At 47.1% G+C, this 24,236-nt stretch overlaps 1 protein-coding gene across 1 annotated transcript in view; it reads right to left on the reverse strand.

Moving 5' to 3' along the window:
- Positions 1–1,787: 1,787 nt before the first annotated feature.
- The window catches only part of LOC119373222 (neurofilament heavy polypeptide), a 28,143-nt gene continuing 5,694 nt past the window's right edge, over positions 1,788–24,236 (reverse strand). The window contains exons 3-6 of the mRNA XM_037643230.2: positions 20,290–20,403; positions 18,630–18,689; positions 16,272–16,457; positions 1,788–2,124 (exon numbers count right to left, since the gene is read on the reverse strand). Of these exons, the coding sequence (XP_037499158.1) occupies positions 2,084–2,124; positions 16,272–16,457; positions 18,630–18,689; positions 20,290–20,403 (401 nt within the window). The 3' untranslated portion in view covers positions 1,788–2,083. The remainder of the gene's footprint in view (positions 2,125–16,271; positions 16,458–18,629; positions 18,690–20,289; positions 20,404–24,236) is intronic.

The raw sequence follows: 24,236 nt of genomic DNA on the forward strand, positions 1-24,236 counted from the left end.
AAGAGGTTGTTTTGCGAAAATTCTGGTTTTGCCGTGAATATCGGCGTCGTTGGTTGTGAGCGAAAAAACAGCGTCGTCCGTGAGTGAAAATTTCAGAAAGATGCAGATAAATAAACTGTAAAAAGCTGCCGTTCCAGTGGTAATAAACCCGGGCTTTCTGCGTGGCAAGCATGTGTTCCACCACACAGCCACGCCCTTACTTGGAAATGCTTCCCGAAAAAGAACTCCATACGAATGTCATGTAATCCGAGGAGTTTTCTTAACGCATGTAATGTATGTGAATTGCAGAACGACAAAGAGGATCAGTGGCACACGCATTACACAGTGGTAAAACATATTTAATCACCATCGTCAGCAACAGCATCAACACAGTGAGCAGATGCACAGATTCTCGTATTGCGCGTAGTAGGTGTTTCGCTGATGTGCAACCGGTAGAATTATGGCGTAGCGGCCACTTCACAATTGTGCTTGCAGTAGGCAATATAGGGCAGTTTTAAATAGCAATTGTTCTTCATACAGGCGTTTCTTTCTTTGTGACATCGTTGAGGTGTCCACCGAGAGACGAAGGGAGGCTACCGTTTGAGAAGGCAATGCGAATGGCACCCACTTACACCACCGCGTTCTAGATTTGAAGCGAAGGTCAAGCATCCTCCAACTTTTTAAACTAATATCTCGAATTGGACAACTGATGTTTTAGTGTGCTCCGGCAGAAAACATGTGACGCTAACCAATTTAGTGCATTGCCATCCTCATATACATTTCGGAAGACATTATTGGCGATAAAGTTGAGACTGCGACGGTCAATAGTCTTATTGTGCGCAAGTTCATTAAAGTGGGTTTCTGTGTCAGCGTGTTGATTCGAGAGAGCTCAACAGCCAGATGCATTTTCTCAAGCGACAGTGCTGATACTCATGTGCTCTACACGCACTCAGTGCGCATTTAAATAGACAATGGAATTACTGGACTTACTGAATGTCTATCTGGGTGTCCCAAAGCAACGAATATCCAATGAATGGCTCGCAGATATATTGTGCGCACCAGGTGCGCGTTGTAATGGCGATGGACGGTGGCTTATGTGCATAATGAAAACGCTATAGATAAACTCTGCTTAGACACGAATCCACAACAAAAAACTACGCACCATATACACAGAGATTTTAACGGTACGTGGAGATTCTGCATCCTCATTAGTAGGCAGAAGCTGCGTTGGCGTTTTTATTCTGGGTTAATCTGTGGTGCGATCTTGTACGCATTCCAAATAAACACGGAGGCGTGGCGTCACATCCAGCTGCACGCGAATGGCCCATATGTGAACCGTGACAGACGTCACGGCCCTGCATTGACCAATCGCGTGCGGTCACGTGCGGCTGGATGTATTGCCATGCCTCCGTGCTTATGTTGGAACGCGTACAAGATCGCACCACTGAGCGACTGAACTCTGCAATCAGTGCAGTTTGCAAAGGTTCGAAACAAATAAAACATTGTTGAGGGAAAACTTTTCAGCTCAAGCGAAGAGGACCAGCCATTTGATACGTGATCCTTTCTCTATCACTGAGCACCGCAATGCTACTTCGGATTGTGGAAAAAAAAAGTTGGAAGAATTGCCAAGTGCTTTAATAGATTACCAGAGCTGGTGGCAAGTCTCTGATCACAGCGCTGTTTAGTCCAATAATCAAGACTTTGTGTAATAAAAACCGTAACAATATATTTTCAAGGTAGACGCGATCTTCATTTGGTTTATAACGAGCTTTATTTAAACGTGCACATTGAATTCAGTTTAATTCATATTTTCATCTATTTTGCATTTGCATGGGTATTGTAGGTTACTTTTTTATTCTGATTTTAGGGAGAGCACATTAGGACACTTTTTTATGACGCACACATGCCGTTCGCCTAATGGAATCTTGATGGGTGTCATTCCTGTACTGAACAGGGAAACCTTGTAATGGTACTATCGTTGCCGGAATTAAAGTGATCAATAATATTTTTTACTTGAAATTGTAAAAGATATATGTAAGAAAATACCATCAACAACAGTCATGGCAGTTCAGGTCAAGTATATGTCTCCCCAAAAAATCCTTCTTTATTTAACACCCAAGCAGGCTTTCTTCGCATTTATACGCTCTGTAAAGATAAGGTGAAGAAATACACATATAATCAAGTGACATAAAGACATTACGCATTGCAATAATCGGGCACACAAGAGAGGGAAGGAGTTGATAGATGTTCTAGAGAAGTTACGTGATATAAAGTGTCGGGCCGCTGGATTGAATCTCCGCCGCACCGGCCGCATTTAGATGGAGGCGAAATGCTAGAGGCCCTGTTACTTAGATTTAAGAGCACGTCAAAAAACACCGACGGTCGAATTTTGCGGAGCCCTCCAAAACGGCGTACCTAATTGTCGTATCTTGGTTTTGCGGCTTGGAACCCCAACAAATATTATTATATAAATTTCAGAAATGTGAAAAAAAATATCTTCATGAGAAGATATTTTTGTTCCGCTCCTGTATATCTGTATCCTGCATATCTGTGCGGAGCGGAGCGTAAGCAACGCTAAGCTAAAAGTATCTGTTGACGCATATGTGGACGATGTAGCTGCACTCGCCCTTGTCGGCACTTGTGGCGCAGTTTCAGTTATACTGCCAAACTCTCCAGCTCGATCAAAAAATTACGACGCCGCTATCAAACATATCGATTCGTTCCGCCAGCGCCGACCGCATCACGCCGGCCGCGGCATGTACTGCTCGCTTTGTAATTAGCGGCCTCCTCTACGTCGTCGAATATTAGAGTGCAGCTCTGAGGTGCCCGTTCCTGCGTTAAGTGGTGTTGCGATTGCCGGCGTGACCGATAGAGCGGAACGAGGACGAGAGAGAGCGAAAGAGAGACTGCACCAATGAGTTTTCCACCATGAGAGTCAGTGAGTCGCTGTGTTAGCATCTGAAATGCCCCGTCCCTGCTCGCGCTTCTTGGGACGGCGCGACGTATGCCTCTCGTGCACGAGCCCGAGGATGAGGGTGTACCTACCAGGCTTGGGAAAAGAAGACGTGCGTTAGTGTAAAAGACAATTTGTGTGTGGAACGCTCTCGCAGACTTTTAAGGGCACTTTATGGTACGGCGCACGTTCGCGTCAGCCAGTGGCGGTGGAAGTTAGTGACGCCAGGACCGCCACGTGATGTTGATGCGAAAACCGAGCATCCTCTGGTCCCATGCGCCCTGCGTCGCGTTGCCTTGACGCATGCGCATTTGCTCAACTTATCGCAAAATCAAGACAGCTAAACAGCTGCGCTCAGAATTCGCACTAGGCAGTATCATAATCGTTGGTGATTTTTTTAGTGCTGAATTCTTGTTTTCACGACCTCACCTTGGACTGGGACTTTCTTTCGGTTAATAAGGCCGTCATCGAATGCTCTCGCGTGGAGGTGGCATTTGAAGTGCTTTGCGACGCCCCTTATTCGCCGCTTGTGGAACCTAGGACAAACGATTTGTTGCGGACGACGTTTCAATACCGCCGCACTGCTTTGCCGTTGCAACAGTGTACTTCAGAACTTTCGCCGAATCAAGCACCCTTTTTACGCCATCTGCCATCTTCGTCTCCTGCAAATGTTCCTTGTTGCCTTTGGCCCTTTTTGGAAATTCGCGAAGGCGCCAGGAGACTGCTCGTTGCGAACCTGTGGTCATTTCCTCTTACACTGTTTCGTGGCGAGCACGTCCGGCGTGTCCAGTGTCAACCCTTCTACCATCATTGATATTCTAACTGGTTCTACCACCGAAAACGAAGTCGCCGGTGTCACCTGACTCCTCGCACCAGACGACTACGCCTGATGCACTGAGCAGCTCCGTCGCCGACACGTTAGCCGTTCCTCAACACGCCCAGCCTCTCTTCGACAAGTCCCGTGCTTCATTTGACTGCCAGCGTGCTTCCCGCGGTCGCACGTCAGCTGTACGTCACCGCATCAACAGGCTACCAATTCACCAATGCAACAAAGACCTTATCGTGTGTCCGCGCCAAAGCGCCAAATTATCGACGACAAAGTAGCTGACATGCTCAACGCGGTGGTGTCCAGCCTTCGAATAACCTTTGGGCATCTCCAGTTGTTCTCGTTAAGAAGTATGGCTCGATTCATTTCTGTGTTGACTACCGTCGTCTTAACAAGATAACTCGAAAAGGCACTTACCCCATACCGAGTAATGAATATGCCCCTGACTGCCTCCAAGGCGCGGAGTTGTTCTCTTCTATCAAATTACGGAGCGTCTATTGGCAAGCCCCCATTGCACCTGACGACCAACCTAAAACGGCCTTCATCACACGTGATGACCTTTACGAATTCGGTGTCATGCCTTTTGGTCTTTGCAACGCGCCCGCAACGTTCGAGTGGTGTTGACACCACGCAATCTTTTGAAAAAAAAGGAGGATTACCTTATTTTTAGGTCTGGCGGTTCCATGCCGCCAATTTCACACCGGGTGAGTGCTCTCCCAATCGAATATGAACTTCGTTCCGCCGAGCACCAGGCCGGAAGTGCGTTTTTTCCTATTTTACCGGTAGGTACCCGGCGGCAGCAATTCTCTGCCTCCCACAGCAGCGGCGCATGCTCAAATACTTCACCAAGGCTGTGTTGGGTTAAGGTGCGCCCAGGGACCTTCACAAAAGCTTATGGGGCCACCTTTCGAGATGAGTACCCATTAACAACCGAGCGCCAGGTAGGTGTACTCCTCTACCCCTTGGGAAAATCCTGTGGGTTCCCTGTCGGCACTGGGAATCGAACCCGGTACATCCCGCATTAGAAGCGGACGCTCAACCATGTAGCCACCGCTGCGGTTCAGACCACCATGCCCTTTGTTGGCTATTCACGTTGAAGGACCCATCCGGCTGTTTAGCTCGCTGGACTTTGCGGTTGCAAGGTTTCCACAAGCGTGTTGCCTGTAGGTCAGGCCGACGCCACACTGGTGCCTTTGCCTTATCACGCTCGCCTGTGTCAACCGAAAGCGTTGGCTGCCTATCTGCCGTTGACAAAATACTTTCGTTCCCAGCAGGCTGCAAGATGGCGTCTGAGTAACGCAAGAGTGCCTGGATCAGCGCTTTTCTGGAATGCATTTTCAGCCCGTCGACTTTTCCTTCAGCTTCTAGAGCATTCCCCGTCAAGCTTCTCACTTTAAAATGTGCGATAGCCTCCTCTATCACCTTAACTACATCTCTGACGGCCGCATTGATAACTCGTCAGGTTTGGCGACATTGCGCATATTTGGCTGCTTTTTTTAGGCCGATGGCGGGAGAAAGAATGCCTTGTCTACTTGGATAATTGTGGCGAATTTTGTGTTGCCTCAATTTCAACCTAATTATCAATATCTTGGGACGTCACAGCCGCTGGCCTTGGAGTAGGCGTGTCGAAACATGGCGACGAAGGCGTGCTTCTAGCTCCCAGCACTGAATATGGCGCCGCCATTGCACAAAATAAAATACTTTTGGATGAGTGGCTGTGACACAGGTGGAAAAACTGGCATGGTACCTCATTTCGCAGAGCACCTATTGCTAAAAGTGACATCAAACTGTGATTGTAAATCAATATAGGACAACAAAAAGCGCTCCGTATCCAGGATACTCTGCACTCACTCCATTAGAAATCAGATCTGACGAACGGCTCGCGTCGTTTCTTAGAATTAGATACAGGCTGCTACACGATACTATTAATTGCTGGGATTTGTGATCACGCGAGTAAACGATTGTGGAAGTGAATAAAATTTATGGTACAATCCCAGCAACTGTGATTTGGAGCACACTCATGCAGTAATCATTTTATTTTGTGACTGGTACTTCTAGCCCTTTTAACAAAAGTCACACAAGGCGCGTGAAGAGAATGTCATTTCTGTAACAGTGCAAGAAACTTCGTCGTCGGGCACGAAATGATTGCTAAAGTCAACACTGTATGCTCATATCTTAAAATTATGATATTAAGGGTTTTTGCTGCACTTCTTTACATTTCCTTTCTTGAATTTAGTCAGTTAAATAATACCCGTGCCGCACGGGCAAAGCAATGACATTAACTTCTTAATTTAGGAACGTTTAATGACATTTTCGCGGTACCATACGGGAAGATCTAATGGCATTCGCCTAAATGCCATTAGCCACTTAATGCCTTCGCTAGAACCCATCTGACTGAGAAATGCGTACGTACTCTCGACACCAAAGTACACTACACCTCAAACACTTGAAAAAGCAGTATCGTGTCAAAAATATTATACATGACTTTTAACACATAGCATGTTAGTTCCTATTGCACTAAGCGACTTCACTTCAGAATTACAACGGCTTCCACATGACATACGCTTTGTCGAATTCAAGGACTAGGATTCAACATGAAATGGCCGAAGTTGCTGTGGTCAATTGCAATGTTGTAAAAGACAGGAAAACTCAACCTCATGGTACCATAGTATGCTTACTTCTACAATTCACTATTCGTGAACGCAGAGTAGAGTTGTTAAAAGCGGGTGTGCATATTTTATGATTTGCCCAAAATTGCCCATTTCAAAGTGGCTGTTACGTACATCATCTGGTCAAATGCCACTAATTTATACGGTGACAGCTCGGCCGAGAAAAATGCCAACTTTACTGAATGTCATTTCTTGTGCCCGTGTGGCACGGGTATAGAACGTCTCACGTTTTTTGCACAGGCATGGCTACTTTTGGCTACTTTGCTGCCGTTCGATCAAGTTGGCTGCATTTTGGCTATTTTTTCCGATATCTTGGCTATTTTTTGCCTTTTCGACCTAGCCTCTGGGCCACATCTGGTTACTGGTCATACCTCACCATCTTCGTGCGTTCAGCTTTATACACTGAGTCACAGTGCCAACATGCGTGCGTCTTCAAACATACACCCGACATTGCTTGGTTTTATTTGCGATGTATGTACACCCTTGTGCGCAAGTATATTCGGCATGCCCAGAGTGCCACCAACGCAAAGCTCTTCCTCAGCACACGTCTGGTTCGCTCCAGCCAATCCCCTGCACAGCATGCCCTTTGACCGCCTTGACCTGTATGGTCCCCTTCCTAGCATGGTTTCCGGAAACCCCTCCGTAGTCGTCGCTGTGAACCACTTGACACGATACACAGAAACAGCTCTCTGCCTCCTGCCACAGAGCGTGACATATTATCTTTCCTACTGCGGAACTCATTCTCCGTCAAGGCACACCACATGAACTTCCGAGCGATAGGAGACTGTGTCCCCTATCCGAAGTCGTAAACGAACCCCTTGCCGAATGTCATATCCTTCCTCGTACTACTACCGCCTACCATCCCAAGCTAATGGCTTTATGGAAAGATTCAACAGCACTCTCGGCGACCTGATCTCTAAATTTGTTGCCTCAGGTGACTGATTGGAATCTAATTTTTCCCTTCGTGACGTACGCCTACAAGCTCCTTCACAGACAACTGCAGGCTTTTTTTGCCATTTTTCCTCTTACATGACCGAGAACATTCGGCCACAGTCGATACCATTCTGCCATACCGACACGATTCATGCGAATCTACGCCCATCGCTGAAGCTGCTCGCCGCGCCGAGGAATGCTGTCAGCTCTCCCGGTGGTTCACAGCCGTCGACCATGGAAACAAAAATCTCAGCGTGACGATGGCCACTCGTATCCTCACTTTCTTCTGGACTCCCTTGTATGGCTTTGGGTTTCCAGCTGTCCTTGGCCTCTATTCCAAGCTTATTTCCACATATCGGGGACCCTATGTAGTTGTTGCGCAGACATCTGTGAACTGGTCGGACCAGTTACACCATCTACAGACCAACGGTTTCGGGGTCGTGAACCGTCCACACACAGGTCTTAAGCACTATTACGATCCGCTCATACTATGTTCTCCATGAGCCGCCAGGATGGCTCCTTTTCCGACGGTGGATGCATTGTGGTGAAGAGGAATGCCCAGCTTCGAAGAGACATCGCCAGCCTTGCCCGAAGGCACGAGCTAAACTGCCTTGCCTGTGTTTGCTACAAAGCTGGCCGCACCCGTCCAGTTCGCCGTGCTACTGTTCCGACGCAACCACCGCTTTCCGCCCAGTGTTTACATTTAATAAATGCGAAACATTTCTTAGCGAACCTTTGGCACTTTGAGCGTTTCTCTATCTATCTATCTATCTAGCCGCCTACGTCTGGTGCTCTCATGATTGCCTCCTCGACTTGGTGTAGACCAAAATTGGCATGGGAGGGTAAGGAGATTTGACGAATATGACTGTCGGGTCACGGCATGCATAACGTGAAAATCCTGTCGCGTACGTCGTCAAACCCGTTCCTCCAGACCGTGTGGCACACACCCGTTTACCTCGGCCGCGGTGTACGGGTATGCACCACAGGAGTTGACAGTTTATATCTACCCAGGGACGGCGAGAAGACATCGGTAACTTGAATGCGATAACGTTAAGAAAAGCCGACATCGGCAGCGTTGACCCGACGAATGGAAAGAATGAAAATTAGGATCCCAGCAGGAATCGAACCCAAGCATTCTGCGTGGCAATCAGGTATTCTACCACAGAGCCATGCCAGGTCTATAAACCGGTTTGGAAAAACAGCCTATGCAGGCGTAATGTCGGTGCAACGTCAGTTGTGGTTATGGTGCTAGCTATCTAATTTTGCAAGAAAGCAATAAACACTACGCGATACTCCTGCGATACAGGCGTCATGTCAGATTAATGGCTGTGGTTCTAGTGTTGGCTCCGCTTTTATAGTAGTCTAATAAACATTGCATTGCATTCATATGATTCAGCAAGCTGTATTGAGCATTGTTCGGCTCCGGAGGAATATATTAACGAAAGTTACGTATCATATTCACATCATCGCACCGTAAAGTGCACTTAGTCCGCCAGAACGACGCAGCATTTTCTTCATTTCTCATGAGCTGGACGATGGCCTCATGCTGACCGAGGATGATGCCATATTGATTGACAGCCGCTGTGTAGACTAGGCTACGTAGGCGACATACGCCCAAGTAGTCTACGAATAGGACAGCGCCATCCACTGATGTTGGTCTACGTAGAAATATCCAGGCCTACCAGCCTCGACGACCTATACTTGACCAAGGCGAAGAGTGACTTCAAGTTCCAACGTCTCACCGGCTCTATAGACATACATTTGTCGACGAAATGACCGAGGGCATCCACGATTTAACAGCTGTACTATCTAAAGTGGTTGCTTGGGCGAGTTGGTACGACATACTTCACATAAAAACAGCGCTAAAAACGGCGGACAAGAGAAAGAAGGACACAGACGGCGGCGCTGTGTCCTTCTTTCTCTTGTACGCCGTTTTTAGCGCTGTTTTTTATGTGAGCTGTACTATACCTCATACTTCACTACACATAGACCCCTCGTCACCGCGATCACGAAGGGATCCAATCACAATCATGACCAGCTGCTGGTGCTCACTGGCTGCGGTGATGCTGACCTCGTTCAAGAACTGTCAAGAACCTCTTCCACACATGCAACCGAGTTCGTGAAACGTGCATGCGTTCTCCATCATTAGGGGCAAGTATAAGCACTACATATAAGCTTACCGCTTCTGGTATTGGTAATACCCACGTTGCCGTTGGCAGCATTACTGAACCGTAAACACCTGGTTATATAACACATATGCGGCTCTTCACATATATTGTGCGTATAAAATTTTATACAGATCTTTAGCGGCATTTTGTAACGTTTCGCTCAGTAAAAAAAAACGCCACAGTCATCTACCAGCCGCATGCTTCGCATAATATCGATTTGCACGTAGGTGGGATCTGCCGATTTTTATTTATATATTTATTTATTTATTCAGTCAGTCACTCAGCAGTCAGTAGTTAGTTTTAGTTAGTTAGTTAGGTAGGTAGTTTAGTTAGTTAGTTAGTTAATTATTTAGTTCGTTCGTTCGTTAGTTAGTTAGTTAGTTAGTTAGTTAGTTAGTTATTAGTTAGTTAGTTAGTTAGTTGTTAGTTAGTTGTTAGTTAGTTAGTTAGTTAGTTAGTTTAGTTGAGTTGTTAGTTAGTTAATGTATCTTACACGTTCTTGAGGCTTTGCATAAGGGGCTTTCCTGATACGGCGTTTGACTCTCTGTTTCATGTCGCCGAAAGACACGAGTGGTCCAAATTATTTGATTGCGGTCGTTATTAGAGCTCGTACTAGCTTACAAATCTTCTGTAACTATCACATTATTTCGCCATGTGCCAGGCTTAGGCGCTTCCCTTTCTGCTCCCGCAAACTGTAAACATCGTCCAGGCATAGACGTGCTCTCCCGCACGTATTTTCAGGCGAAAGCCTTTAATGTCATACTCCGGCGTCCGTCCGCCGTGCCCTGGAAGGTGCCAGCTGCGGCCTCGCCCCCTCACACTCTCTCAGCAGTCACATGGTGGCACAGCGGCGGCGTCCGACCATCCGTGCCCCCTCTTGTTGCAGACGTCTTTTTGCAGCAGTCGAGTTAGTCGATGGCTCCTAAGCAGCCCGGTGATGATTCCACGGCAAGTGGTTCGGAGAAGCGCTCCAAAAATGTGAATTCTCCCGATACCATGACATACTCAGTCGAATGGCCACAGGCATTCGACTGAATATGCCATGGTATCGTGATATCCACTATTTTTGAATGTTCTCCAAAGATTGGCCACAGGCCAATGTAGAAATATACAGAAATAATGTGGTAACTTGGTAAGGCAGATTAACGACAAAAGCATGTACAGTTAGCGGCAAATTAGTCGGGACGCGTGACCGGCGTGCGCAATCAGACAAAATAGCATCGCCGCGCTGTCTCAAGTTGAGCATCTGGTGTCGAGGCATAGAAGTCGTGTGTGCGTCTTTTTACGCTCGCAGCCATCTCTTTTTCTCGCTTGAAGTGGACTTGCTGATTTACATGTAGCGTTTTGCGGTGCGGGTCGCTTTCCTTGTTCGATCTGCCCCGCGCTCAATTCGCGGAGGCACGGTGGGCGTGAAACATACGCCGCTCGCTTTGCCCTGCTTGAAGAGATACTATGTCCTATCTCAGTGAAAACCGGTGCCACATACAGCATTCCTTCTGTTTGTGTTTTCTCTTTAGTTAAAACGTAGAATGTGGTGCTGAAAGACGAACGAGACACCGTGAACGAAGAGCGTTGAGAAGAAAAATGCTGCAGTTACTAATTAAAGACGAAAGTTACGGGTGCTATGCGTTATATAGCTGTGATAAGGCAAAGCGAGCAGCGTACGCTTCACGCCCTCCGAGCCCCCGTCAAACTGAGCGCGTGATGAATTCAACAAAGAAAGCAACCCCTAGCGCAAAATGCTACATGTAATCAGACAGTCCGCTGCAAACGAGTAAAAATAGATGGCTGCGAGCGGAAAAGGATGCGCAGGCGCACTGCGATGTCTCGACGCCAGACGCTCAATGTCAGACGCCGCGGCGATGCAGCTTTACCTGATTGCAGACGCTGGTCGCGTGTCCCGACTTATTTTGCCGCCGGTTACACATAGAAAGGTACCACTTCACCTTGGATACACTTACTGGAGCAGACATATACCGCTTGAATACTGTCACGCGGTCGTGACGTCGACGAAGGCAGCAGTCAGCAAGTCGAGATGAAACTGTTTATTAGGCCGAACTTGTGGCCGAGAAACTGAAAGCTACAGCGATACACTGATAGCGGCAGACAGAGCGTCGACCGTCGATTAACTGACAAGCGGTCAAGCGCGTCGGCTTTTATGCAGGCGCTATGGAACTTTCCAGCAATATCGCTGGTGGCGGCGTTATCTCTCGACAAAGCTGGAACATTCGCGTGCGGCACGCAATCTTAACAAAACAATCTACTAAAATCGTGAAGCTTCTCGAACACTGCTTCACGGCCAGCGTCGAGCGTTGATAACCGTCCTTGCTGGTCAAACTCGAACACATCAAATTAAAAGAAGAAGCGGGCGTGGCATTGCCCCCCTCTGAAAAAGCATCGTCCCGATGCTTGCAACAGAACATGCAAAGAAAAAAAACAAGTGCATACACAAATAAATTACAATAACAAAGGGAAAAGTAGAGTTCTCAGGTTCGCTAACGCGCAAAAAACGGCTTAAGGCGCACGACATGGACGACTTCAGGTCGTGTGCGGCGTCCCTGGGAGTTCGTAATGCCGTCCGGGACGACCTCGTAGTCAAGAGCGCCGTGACGTCGAAGCACCTTGTATGGGCCGAAGTATCGCCGAAGAAGTTTTGCACTGAGCCCACGTCGGCGTATCGGCGTCCAGACCCACACGCGGTCACCGGGTTGGTACTCCATGTGGCGTCGTCGAAGATTATAGTGACGGCTGTCGACCCTCTGCTGGTTCTTGATGCGCAGGCGGGCGAGCTGTGGAGCTTCTTCGGCGCGTTGCAAATAGGGGCAACGTCGAGATTGTCTTCGTCGGTGGCGGTTGGTAGCATTGCGTCGAGCGTCGTTGCCGGGCTCCTTCGTAGACCAGCTTGTACGGCGTCATTTGCGTCGTTTCTTGCATGGCCGTGTTGTATGCGAAGGTCACATACGGAAGGATTGCATCCCAGGTCTTGTGTTCGACGTCGACATACATGGCCAGCATGTCGGCGATGGTCTTGTTTAGCCGCTCGGTGAGGCCATTGGTCTGTGGGTGGTACGCTGTGGTCCGGCGGTGGCTGTTGGCTGTATCTCAGTATTGCCTGAGTTAGGTCAGCAGTAAACGCCGTACCTCTGTCGGTGATGAGGACCTCTGGGGCGCCGTGACGCAGGAGGATGTTCTCAACGAAGAACTTTGCTACCTCGGCGGCATTGGCCTCTGGGAGGCCCTTGTCTCGGGCGTAGCGGTGAGGTAGTCGGTAGCTACGACGATCCATTTGTTTCCGGTATTGGACGTCGGGAACGGGCCCAGTAAGTCCATCCCAATTTGCTGGAACGGCCGTTGAGGTGGCTCGATAGGCTGCAGAAGTCCGGCTGGTCCGCTCGCTGTCGTTCGGCGAAGTCTTCGGCACTTATGGTTCCCAAGAAGCAGTCATCCTCCATGTCGTCCTGCGGCGGTGGGTTCGACGGGGGCGCGGGACAGGCAGTCAGCGTCGGAGTGTTTTCTTCCGGACTTGTAAACGACGGTTATGTCAAATTCTTGAAGTCGTAAGCTCCACCGTGCGAGGCGACCTGAAGGGTCCTTCAAGTTAGCTAGCCAACACAAGGCGTGGTGGTCGCTCACAACTTTGAAGGGCCGGCCGTAGAGGTAGGGGCGAAACTTCGATGTAGCCCAGATTATGGCCAGGCACTCCTTTTCTGTTGTGGAGTAGTTGATTTCTGCCTTTGATAGCGACCGGCTTGCATAACTGATGACCCTTTCGAATCCGTCGGTCTTTTGCACAAGGACGGCGCCGAGTCCTACGCTGCTTGCGTCGGTGTGGATTTCCGTATCGGCGTATTCGTCGAAATGCGCAAGTATGGGAGGCGTCTGCAGGCGTCGTTTCAATTCTTGAAATGCTTGAACTTGCGACGTTTCCCACCTGAATTCGACGTCGGCCTTCGTGAGTTGCGTCAGTGGCTCGGCGATCCGTGAAAATTCCTTGACGAAACGTCTGTAATAGGCGCACAAGCCGAGAAAACGGCGTACGGCCTTCTTGTCGGTGGGCGTCGGGAAGTCAGCGATGGCAGCTGTCAGCAAGTCGAGATGAAACTGTTTATTAGGCCGAACTTGTGGCCGAGAAGCTGAAAGCTACAGCGATACACTGATAGCGGCGGACAGAGCGTCGACCGTCGATTAACTGACAAGCGGTCAAGCGCGTCGGCTTTTATACAGGCGCTATGGAACTTTCCAGCAATATCGCTGGTGGCGGCGTTATCTCTCGACAAAGCTGGAACATTCGCGTGCGGCACGCAATCTTAACAAAACGATCTACTAAAATCGTGAAGCTTCTCGAACACTGCTTCACGGCCAGCGTCGAGCGTTGATAACCGTCCTTGCTGGTCAAACTCGAACACATCAAATTAAAAGAAGAAGCGGGCGTGGCAATACTGTGCAATATTGGGAGGTGATGTTAACGCAATCTTTAAGTGGGATTCCGTATTTATCAGATTTCTACAACATTTTTCAAGCAACTACCTTTCCAAAGCAAAAGTTTGCTGGCACTTATCCTCAGGTAGACTTTTCAATGTATAAAATACTATTTCGACTCATCCTAGAAAACACACCAATGCTTTGGATCCCGCACAAAAATTACATGACTGATGTATTCCAAAGAAAAAAAACTCGAGATAGGGCTCTTAGATTTGTTTCTTTAATGTACGCCTGGCAGGGGAGCGTTTTCGCGCCACGTATGCAAGCAAGTGTCGCAGCTCTCGCTAGCCGACGATAACTAGCTTGTCTGAAGTTCCCTATTCTTTTTTGACAACTGTTGGTAAATATAAACATGGACGAAAACCTAAAAGCTCCGAGACGAATCTCTCGTAGAAATAATAATGTGGTATGCATAGCCCACATGGCCGTTTTATTTCTTTTTTTTTTCTCTTCAGATATAGAGTTGTGGATAGACCTGCTCAATGATATCGCTAGAGCTGAATCAGCTGATTCATTTTTGCCACTGGTAGAAATCAATTAACACACACTGCAATAGCATTACTCGCATTTGTGCGCGATGAAATGCGAAAACAATGTGTTGCGCGTGTACTTGCAAGTTCTTAAACGTCTTCATCTGTTTTCGTTTTATTTGTTCTTCATGTTTTTGTATTCACAAGGTGGATAACATTTTAAATGCGAAACAGTTCTTAGCGAGCCTAAGGTACCTTGGCTGTTTCTATCTATCTATCTATCTATCTATCTATCTATCTATCTATCTATCTATCTATCTATCTATCTATCTATCTATCTATCTATCTATCTATCTATCTATCTATCTATCTATCTATCTATCTATCTATCTATCTATCTATCTAACCGACTGCGTCTGGGCGATGTCCTTGTCGTCCCACATAACTTGCAAGGTACCAAAATCGGCATGGCATGGGATCAAACTATGACAAACACGATTCACTGGTGATGACATAAATAAATCAAAATGCCTTTCGCGTACGTCATGAAACCCTTTCCCTCAGCCACGTGTAGCCCATACCCGCATACCACAGTTCATCATGCGGGTATGCGCCCCAGGTGATTCACAGGCTAGATAAAGACAGTAACAGCTTATATACACATTACAAATCCGGCAGATGCCACGCATTGTGAGAATAGATATCATGATCATTCACCGAGCATAACAGCTGTAGTGTAACGTCAGCTGTACTTGTAGCGATAGCTATACGTTCTTACAACATCTCGGAGTTAGCTATCTTGATCAATAAAAAGAATGTCCAGATACATACTTGAATAAAGAATAATACATAAATAGCATTCACCACGTGCGATGACCCGTCGGTCGGAGTTCGTGAACACGAACACCTGGCATGTGGTCTCTCGACATTCCAACTCTTGATGCCATGCATACGGTCAGCCTATACGAGGCGATGTTCTCTTCATTTGTTACAAGGCTCGGCGATGGCCTCATGCAGGCCGAGGATGACGTTATATTGACTTAGGGCTGCTTTGTAGGCGTAGACTACCTGGACCGCATACGGCCATGTAGTCTAGGAATACGATAACCATCCACTGAAGTTGGTCAACGTAGCACTATCCAGGGTTACCAGCCTCGACGACCATATGTCACCAACGCTAAGGCTCACCTAAGGTTCCGACATGTCGCCAGCTCAATCGGCAGACAATTTGTCGACGAAATGACTGGGCTAGCAACAGGACTCTAGACACTTTTTTAGACCATACTACCACCTTCAGTCGGTGCGACAACAACAATCACCGTACGCCCACCCCGCCGCATTTTGCATAACATCGATTTGCACGGTACCGAATTTTTTTCCTACATCATTTGTCTTCAACACGTACGCTAGTTTTATATATGCCTATTGAAATATCCAATTGCAGAGTTCATTTATTGCTGTTTTTTGTTGTGCGTTGCTATGGTTGCTTTCTACTTCAGTCTTTCTTTTGTTTTTCTTCCCATTTTGAAGTCTCCTTTTTCTCGTATGCCCTCCCTTGTGCATGCCTCAACAGGCCTACAATATTAAATTGGTCAATAGGCTGTGTACTGCAACAGTGTGTAAAATTGGGCTAGTTGGTTTAACTTCATTGTTTAAACAGCGCAAAAAGACGAAGACACGAGAATGTCCTGTGTGGTCCTCATTCTCGTGTCTTCGTCTTTTTGCGCTGTTTAAACAATGAGGCTGTGTACTTTACGGAAAACCATGCTGATTACGAAAACGTTTACTTACTGTTACACCAATTCGTGCATTCGGTGCAAAACACGAATCCTCCAATTAGTTTGGGACATCCTCCCACTTTGTGACGTTCACAAAGCTGTGATGATGCGTTGTAATACCATAGTTTGAAGTTGCCTTTGCCAATGCAATTAGACTTTGTTGGAGACAAACGGCATCTCCTGGGCCCTCGTTTTCCACCTGCAAATGATGCATTTCTGGAACTCTATTCACTAGAGACAAAATTGCAAATATTCTATTTTATATTCCAACATGCTACATATACGCACACACACGCGCAAACACACACACACACACACAGAGAAGAGAGATCATACGTAGAGACTATATGCCCGAAAGACTTCGTATTGGATTTTTGAGACCATGGCATCGCGGCTACAGTACCATGTCTTATATACAAATAACGTGCACAGTATAGTCGTAAGGGCGGTGCAGTGAGCGCTATAACAAAAAGTTGAAATGTTACCCGACGTGAGGCTAGCGGCTCTTAACATCCCACATAGCGTAAGTAAAGTACATTCTGGCGTACGGAAACGTACACGCTGTAGCGAGTAAATCGACCTTTTTTCATCGAAGTAAAAAAAAAATGAAGGGAGCAGGTGTTATCACCGTTTGTTGGCGACGGTTAGCCCTTGCCACTTGGCTGTTCGGATCAAAAATAAAGAAATGAACAAAAAATTATACGTACAATACAGTGCCGGATTTCCTCAGTTCACAGGTTCACGTTTTAGCACTACATGTACGGTGCACACTTTCTATTTAGTTCGCTGAATACACATCACGTATAATAGCGCCGTCAAAAAATGTTGAAGCAGTTTTTATTGCTTGCTTACTTATCCGTGATGTAGTACATCCGCCTAGTATTTTTCGCCAATGAGAACGTTCGCTCTAAGCCCAGCAAGTGGAGTTACTGTTCGAGTCGCTGCTTATGGTGATGGGTTTGCGACAGTCGATGGACAGATGGTGCACAAGGTCGACCACATCCAAGCTTAACACCTCATAAGTATTCAAGCAGGTTAAACTAGAGCGCTTATTCTACTTTTAGGGTGATTGTGCGTTATATGACGTGTAATCATGGTGTCGAGAAACACTAATAATTTCAGAATTATGTGTCAACATTAGCTATTATGATGTCCTGAATACTAATGAGCTGTTCGCCTTAGATGTGGACAACCGTGAACAAGCTCTTTTCGTGGCCCGCACGAATACGCTCACGGTCCGAATCTTAGGCGACGAATGAGTGTGTCGATACGTCGTGGGACCTGAGGCTCTAATGGGAACTCCACATGGGTGTCAAGAGCGTATATGGCTGACACCTTTGTGCTGTCTGACGAGCAGGTGGACAAACGCATTTCAAGTATTAGTCCTCGCAATATGCGGCGTATATCGCATTATGTCACGGTAGTCAGGCTTTGGTGCTGTCGATCTCTTCTGCTAAATCGATCACTGCAAATTCAGCTATGACAACACAGCCTGTTACAACAGTTGAGCCGTCCGCTGATCGCTGTCACAAAAGAGATGCACTATGGCGCCTGGCCTATCAAAGATAGCGGTTCCTGCAGATCCACGCACACCCTTCTTTCGCCCCCGCTCCGGGACGCCCCTCAGACCTTTAGTGCGATGCAAGACGGCTTACGTGTTTTCATTCGGCTTGACCAGTATTGGTCGGATGCCCTGTCATGCTTTCACTCGCACATAGAACATGCGACGGACGGGACGATGTTGTCGCCCTTAGGTTTCATACGGAATATCACTGCGACGGTGATAGTGGTAGTGCGCCTGAACTTTCCATGCAACTGTTGCCGAAATACACTCGGACCTTGGATCAGTAGCTCACAATTTTAAGAGGCTCTCCACTGCGAAAATTCAGCAATGTGTCACGAAGAAATTGAAACAAAGATAATCAAGATGTTCTACGCACATCTGGGCACATCTTTAGTAGTTGGGAACACTTTTAGCAGTAATTGCCTTTGTTGAATCTATATAGAAGTTACTGCGTCAGGCACAGCGAATATATCGAACTAAAAGGTATTCAAGTGGAATTTGCCATAGTCGGAATGTCCTGCTTTGTCTTTTGTATATATGTTTTCATAGGACATTTAGTAAGTATGCCATGTTTTAGACTCCATGTGTTCTATTGATATCAATATTTTTATGAATATCTTTGAGGCTCGGTTTGGTCACTGAAACGTTCAAATATACGCTTTGTTTTAAATGCACAGGCGCACATTCAATACTGTGTTTTTATTCACATGAACGCAATTCACTATCACGTACTTCAGCTGCCTTAGAAATTTTATGTATAATGTCGTAGTATGACACAATTTAAAAAGAATTCCTCAAAAGGCTTACCTTTTTTCGGGCCTTTGCTTTCAACCCCAGTCCCTTGCTCCTCTGGCGTGCTACCGCCACCTGACAACGAAGCGAAACGATAGGTAATTATCGAATTTTTTATTTAGCCGAAGCTCTTCATTCATCAAGCTTCATGCATTTCATTTGTGCTAGTAATACAACCCCTGAACCAAATAAAAACGCTTTCTGCAATGTATAGTGTATGTGAATAGTCGGATTAAGCAAAATAGTATAACGGCAAGAGCAATATTTATCTCCTTAAAATAAGTACTTGAAGATCGCCTTCACCGACGAACAGTTCTGGTAGACGGCGACACTTCCATTCTGTTTTGTTGAACCACATTATGATGCTACAGGTTCCTTTATATGTAGCCTAATATTTCTTTCACTAAGATGACATTCAGTGCAACATAGATTTGGTCGCACAATATGCTGCGGGAAGCATATTCAGAGGGAAGGGCACACTCGCGCTAGCAGTTTTCTTTTAATTATCAATGAATAGCTGCTGCTGGCTTTGCTGAAGATACCTAAGCCCTGATGTTGCCTACCATCACTCGTTGCTCATAGAACCAGATACTGTAAGGGATTCTTTCTTTTAAACAAATACTCAGGCTCTACAATACGTGTCTTGTACTTCTGCATGAACTGCATCACAGGCGTTCTATTTCAATACCCCAACACACACACATTTACTTCCTTTTGCTGTAGGACTTCTTGTGCTGAAAAATAGTGTCAACTTCATTATAACGGCAGTCACAACACAAATGAAAGGTGGCAATGAAGGTGGGAGGCACTGACTTCAATATTATTTTCCTAATTCTTTGTCGTGGCTTATGACAATACATGTGTAATGAAAACGATTTATTAATAAAATTGCAAGCGTAAATTCCCATTTTCTGTCCGTGAAACAGAGCTGGTAAGTTTCCTAAGAACATTTCAGCACGACATACACATGATCTGAATCAAGATTCCATAAGCTGGTAATTTATTAATGGAGACAATGTATTGATGCATATGACGAGCATTACTGCATGCGGTTAATTATGGACATGTGTAACGCATGCGGCATAAAGGGGCAGCTTCTCTCCTACGTTGCGATTCCATATTTTAGCGAAAAATGCGCATTTTAAGTGCAACGGGACGGTTTTACGAAATTCAGAGGATGGATGAACTAGAGCACTCAGAATAGCTTCAAAGCCTTCGCCAAGCATCTCAATAGTGACGATAGTGCGACTCATCGATTGTTATTTGGTTCACAGAAACAAAACCCGTGGCAAACTTTTGTGGTTATACATCATTCAACGTCCATCCGCTTACCGAAAATGGTGAATTGCTGCATATGGAATTCGTTTGGCATCTCGGGGGACGCTCTTACGCTCTCCCAATTGACTCGATGCACACCTGCCCCTCGCGTAAAAATAAACAATTCTGCCAACTACATGAGTGACTCTATGGAAGCTTCCGTCATGGCTCTCAAGTGAAATATACATTTCACTTGAGAGCGTCTACTATCTACTCCCCTGGTTAGCGATCGAGTGCGAACCAATGCGTTCTCAAGAAAATATACAATCACGTAAATACCAAGAAAATAGCAAGTAAATATACAATCATTCTATACTACCCACGGCATATAAAGATGTCAGTGGTGATTGGTATGTACCGCTTGGTGGCTTTGTCGGTGGCGCGGTCGGTGCCGGAGCTGTTGTAGTCTTTCCTGTTGTCGGGGTCGCAGATCCACCTGCTTGTTCCTCCTCTTCTTCTTCTCCTTCTCCTCCTATATTCAATGAAACAACGAGAAACTAACTTTTGAACCTTAACTGAATAAGAGCTAACTATGCACTGCATTGCGGAAAAAGAATACGCTGTCAGTGGCGCTACGGCTTCCATTAGGGCCATGTAATATATGCGCCGTCGTACAGAAACAAAATGAGCAGCTAATATAAAGAAGGCGCACAGATATTCGTTTCGTAATACACACCAACAAATTCACAACTTGCAAGTACTGGTGGGACACACCAAGTTCCTTAAAACTGCACCTATTTCTACACGTAGGGCAGACAGCCCGTTTTCCTAATCACATAATAAAGGACCGCAGAAGGTCGTTAACCAGAGGTTCACCGTCTCAATTCCCGCATTGTCACGCGTGAATACGCTCGAAACGTTATTGAACACGCAGTTTGATATAGGCACAACAATGAAGAAAAGAAACGAGTCTAATGGTTCTGAGGTGAGGTGTTGTATAAGATATCGCCAATATGGGTCGCGGCGCTGCTCATCTGTGACGAGTGGCACGTCGCTGAGCGACAAAACACAAGTTTCCGGGTCAGTTTTTGTGGTGTCAGGTGGATCCACAGAATAGCGGAGAAGCAGTCGACGTCCTGTGTAGCCGTTCAGAGTTGTATGACACACAAAATTGTATTCTTGCAGGCGTAAAGCCAGCTACCGAAGCATCCCGTAGGGTCTTAGAGTGAGGAGAGCCAACATACTGCATGATAATCTGTTACTACGGGAAATGTCGACCGAACAAATATGGGCGAAACTTGGCAATGGCCCAAACAAGGGCGAAGTATTCACGTTCTGTGATCGAGTAAATGCGCTCTGAGGACGAAAGCAGGCGGCTAGCATAAGCGATTACATGATTCGTGTTCCGCTGTCGTTGGCACCGAGTGGCGTCAATGCCACGGCCACTTGCATGTGTTAGAGCTTCCGTGTAAGCAGGAGCACCAAAAATGACCCAAACGGTTGTATTTACCAGGCGACTCGTAAGCGCTGAAAATGTCTGACCTTTCTCTTGTCCCCTATTGAAGGGGATGTCCTTTTAGAGAATATCAGTGAGAGGACGAGTGATTTCGGAGACGTTCTCAATGAAGCATCTAAACTAGGAATACAGTCACAGGAAAACTTCGGACATCAGCAGACGTACGATGATGCGGAAACTCGCGGACTGCGCACACTTTGTCAGGATCAGGCTCTATGCCAGTAGCGTCTACCAACTGACCGAGAACTCGTATTAACAACAGTCGAAAAGACACTTTGCAGAATTCAGCTGTACGCCTGCTCGCCAAAAGAAGTCAAGGATGGCCGAGTGCCGTGGAGATGGCTCTCACACAGCAGTGAAAGGACAGTTACGCCACAAACGTAACATGAGCATGCGGACCAATTACAACCGCGTGGAACAGAGTCCATCATGTTTTTCAAGGAAGCCGGGGCATTGCATAGTCCGAAAGGCATCCCTTTGAGTCGGTAGAGGCCATCTTTTCATCGACTGCGATTTGCCAGTAGCCAGAAAGTAAATCGATCGAAAAGAAATAGCTCGCACCGGGTAAGCAGTCCAGCACGTCATCAATACGCGCGTACATGTCCTTTTCGTAATCTTGTTCAGGTGACGATATTTATGCAGAACTTCCAAGTATTCTTCTTTTTTACAAAACGACAGGTGATGCCCACGGACCGCACGAGGGCTCTTAATTTCATTGGATAGTATTTTCTCCATCTCTGTTTGCGACGTTCTGCCGCGAACACATGGTAGGGCCGCCTATGGAGGGGTGGAGCATCACCTGCGTGGATCGAATGGGTGACGATGTCGGTTCGACCTAGCGGGCGATTTTCTAAATCAGTATATCTTCGTAAGATATCAAACCGCAGCGGAGGGCGTCGGCATAAGGTCGTAGGTCGGGAGTCATCATTTTGGTAAACTTGTCCTTAGATAGTATCATAGGAGCCGAAAGCTGAGCAAACTCATGACGATTGTTCATAGTTTAGAGCAGATACTCCGGATTCTTCCAAAAGGGACAACACATCGGGAAATAGACCCTCAGGGAGCACTTGTAGAGACGAACCAAAGCTCAGGAGAGGAAGCCACGCTCGATTGTTAATGAGCGTGGTGATGAAGCTGCGTTGATGCATTTGGCGCGCTAGCAGGAGGTCGTAATGGGTGGTCCGACGTAATGACCATCACGAAGTGCTGGGAAAGGTGACACGAGGACACAGGTCACAGCAACTGGTTTGCAGGTCGTCCATATTCAGCACAGCGAAGTCGAGGCTGGATGTTTGCGGAGGTGTCGGTACAGCTCTGGGGCAGCTAAACTTATGCTGAATGAACAGCCAGCAAGTCCATCCGAGAATCACCTCGCGAGGACACTCTGGGAGTACAGTGAAGAGAACTAATGTTGAGCGGTTGGCAGTGGTAACACGGGCGGTGTGCTTTCCCATGGCGGCTGTTGTGCTGCCATGTCTACTCGAAGGGATGTGACATGAAGGTGACGTTTTCTAAGACGGCTACGAAGATAGGAGCGCATGCCCAACACATGTGCTCGAGTGTCGATAAAGGCTTTCAGGGCACATGATCAACAAATCTTTCATTAGGTTTCGTTTAGCAGCAAGGGTCAACAGAGGATTTACAGTCATAGTGTCCACGCGGCCTCACCTCCGGGAGTTCCATTGGTTAGTTTCCCGAGAAGCGGCCCTGAGTAGGAAGTGGCGAGGGACGCCGAGATGTAGGCGAACGGTACTGACGGCGCTGCGGTGAGGGCGAATGGCTAGTGGTGATTGATGAGTGGCAGGGCCAGCACTAGACGGTTTAGCGTGAGGTGATATAGAACGAGAGTCGCGTTCGTAATAGCGGTCAGCATATGGTCGAGGCGAGAAATTCTAGCGGTTGAGGCAGCGGCGAGAGGTATGGCCAATCCGGTAGCACAGGAAACAAATTGTTCTGTCGTCGGTGTCCCCATTCAGAAGAGTCTGGTACCGATTTGCGAAATCCTCTCGAGGTTCAGCAGAGGAATTATTGGAGGGGTAGGGTTGGGAGAGGACTAACGGCGGATGCGATGTCCATATCCAAAATTTCTTGGCGGCCAGCAAGAATGAACGCGTTGGTCAAGTTGTCATGCTTATCGGTACTAAGAGAGCTGGGAGCCATCACCTGAAGTTTGCGGCCTATGACCTGCGTCACACTTGGTGATTCTGGTTGATGCAACGGCACAGGTTCGTTGCAGAAAGACGGTCGAAACGTTGCACGATGCGCTTGCTTTTGGCTTGCTCAATGTGGCGGCACTTTTCAATAAGAGAATGAACCGTTGTGCTGTTCGTGCAAAGCGAGAAGTTGAATGCGTTATCGGCGATGCCCATCACGATGTGTCCTACCTTATCTCTCTCCGGAATGTAGTCGTCCGCTTTCGACAAAGCGCTAGGACGTGCTCAATGTAGGAGATGTACGATTCGGTGGACGTCTGGGCACGGACGTGAGCTCTTTGTGAGCTCTATTGGGCGTCTAATTGGTCTCCCTAAAAAGATGGTGTAGCTTCTTTTTGCTGATGTCCCAACTTGTGAGCTCGGATTCGGTAGTCTCAAACCATTATTTTGCGGTTTCCCCCAATAAAAATATTACGTTCACCAGCATAAGTACAGGATCCCACTTGTTACAATGGCCGACGCACTGCCATGATGTATTGCGGTGGTGCCTGAGCAGCCAGGACACTGTCGGTAGTCACAGCAGCGCAACCGATGTGACGTCCACTGCGGAGATCTAGGTCCGGTTTTCGTAGAGACTATCCGCAGCTCCACCACCATGTTACGAGTATACTTGCAGTACATCTAAAACAGGTGGGT

The sequence above is a fragment of the Rhipicephalus sanguineus genome, chromosome 11, assembly GCF_013339695.2.
Source record: "Rhipicephalus sanguineus isolate Rsan-2018 chromosome 11, BIME_Rsan_1.4, whole genome shotgun sequence".
Taxonomy (NCBI): domain Eukaryota; kingdom Metazoa; phylum Arthropoda; class Arachnida; order Ixodida; family Ixodidae; genus Rhipicephalus; species Rhipicephalus sanguineus.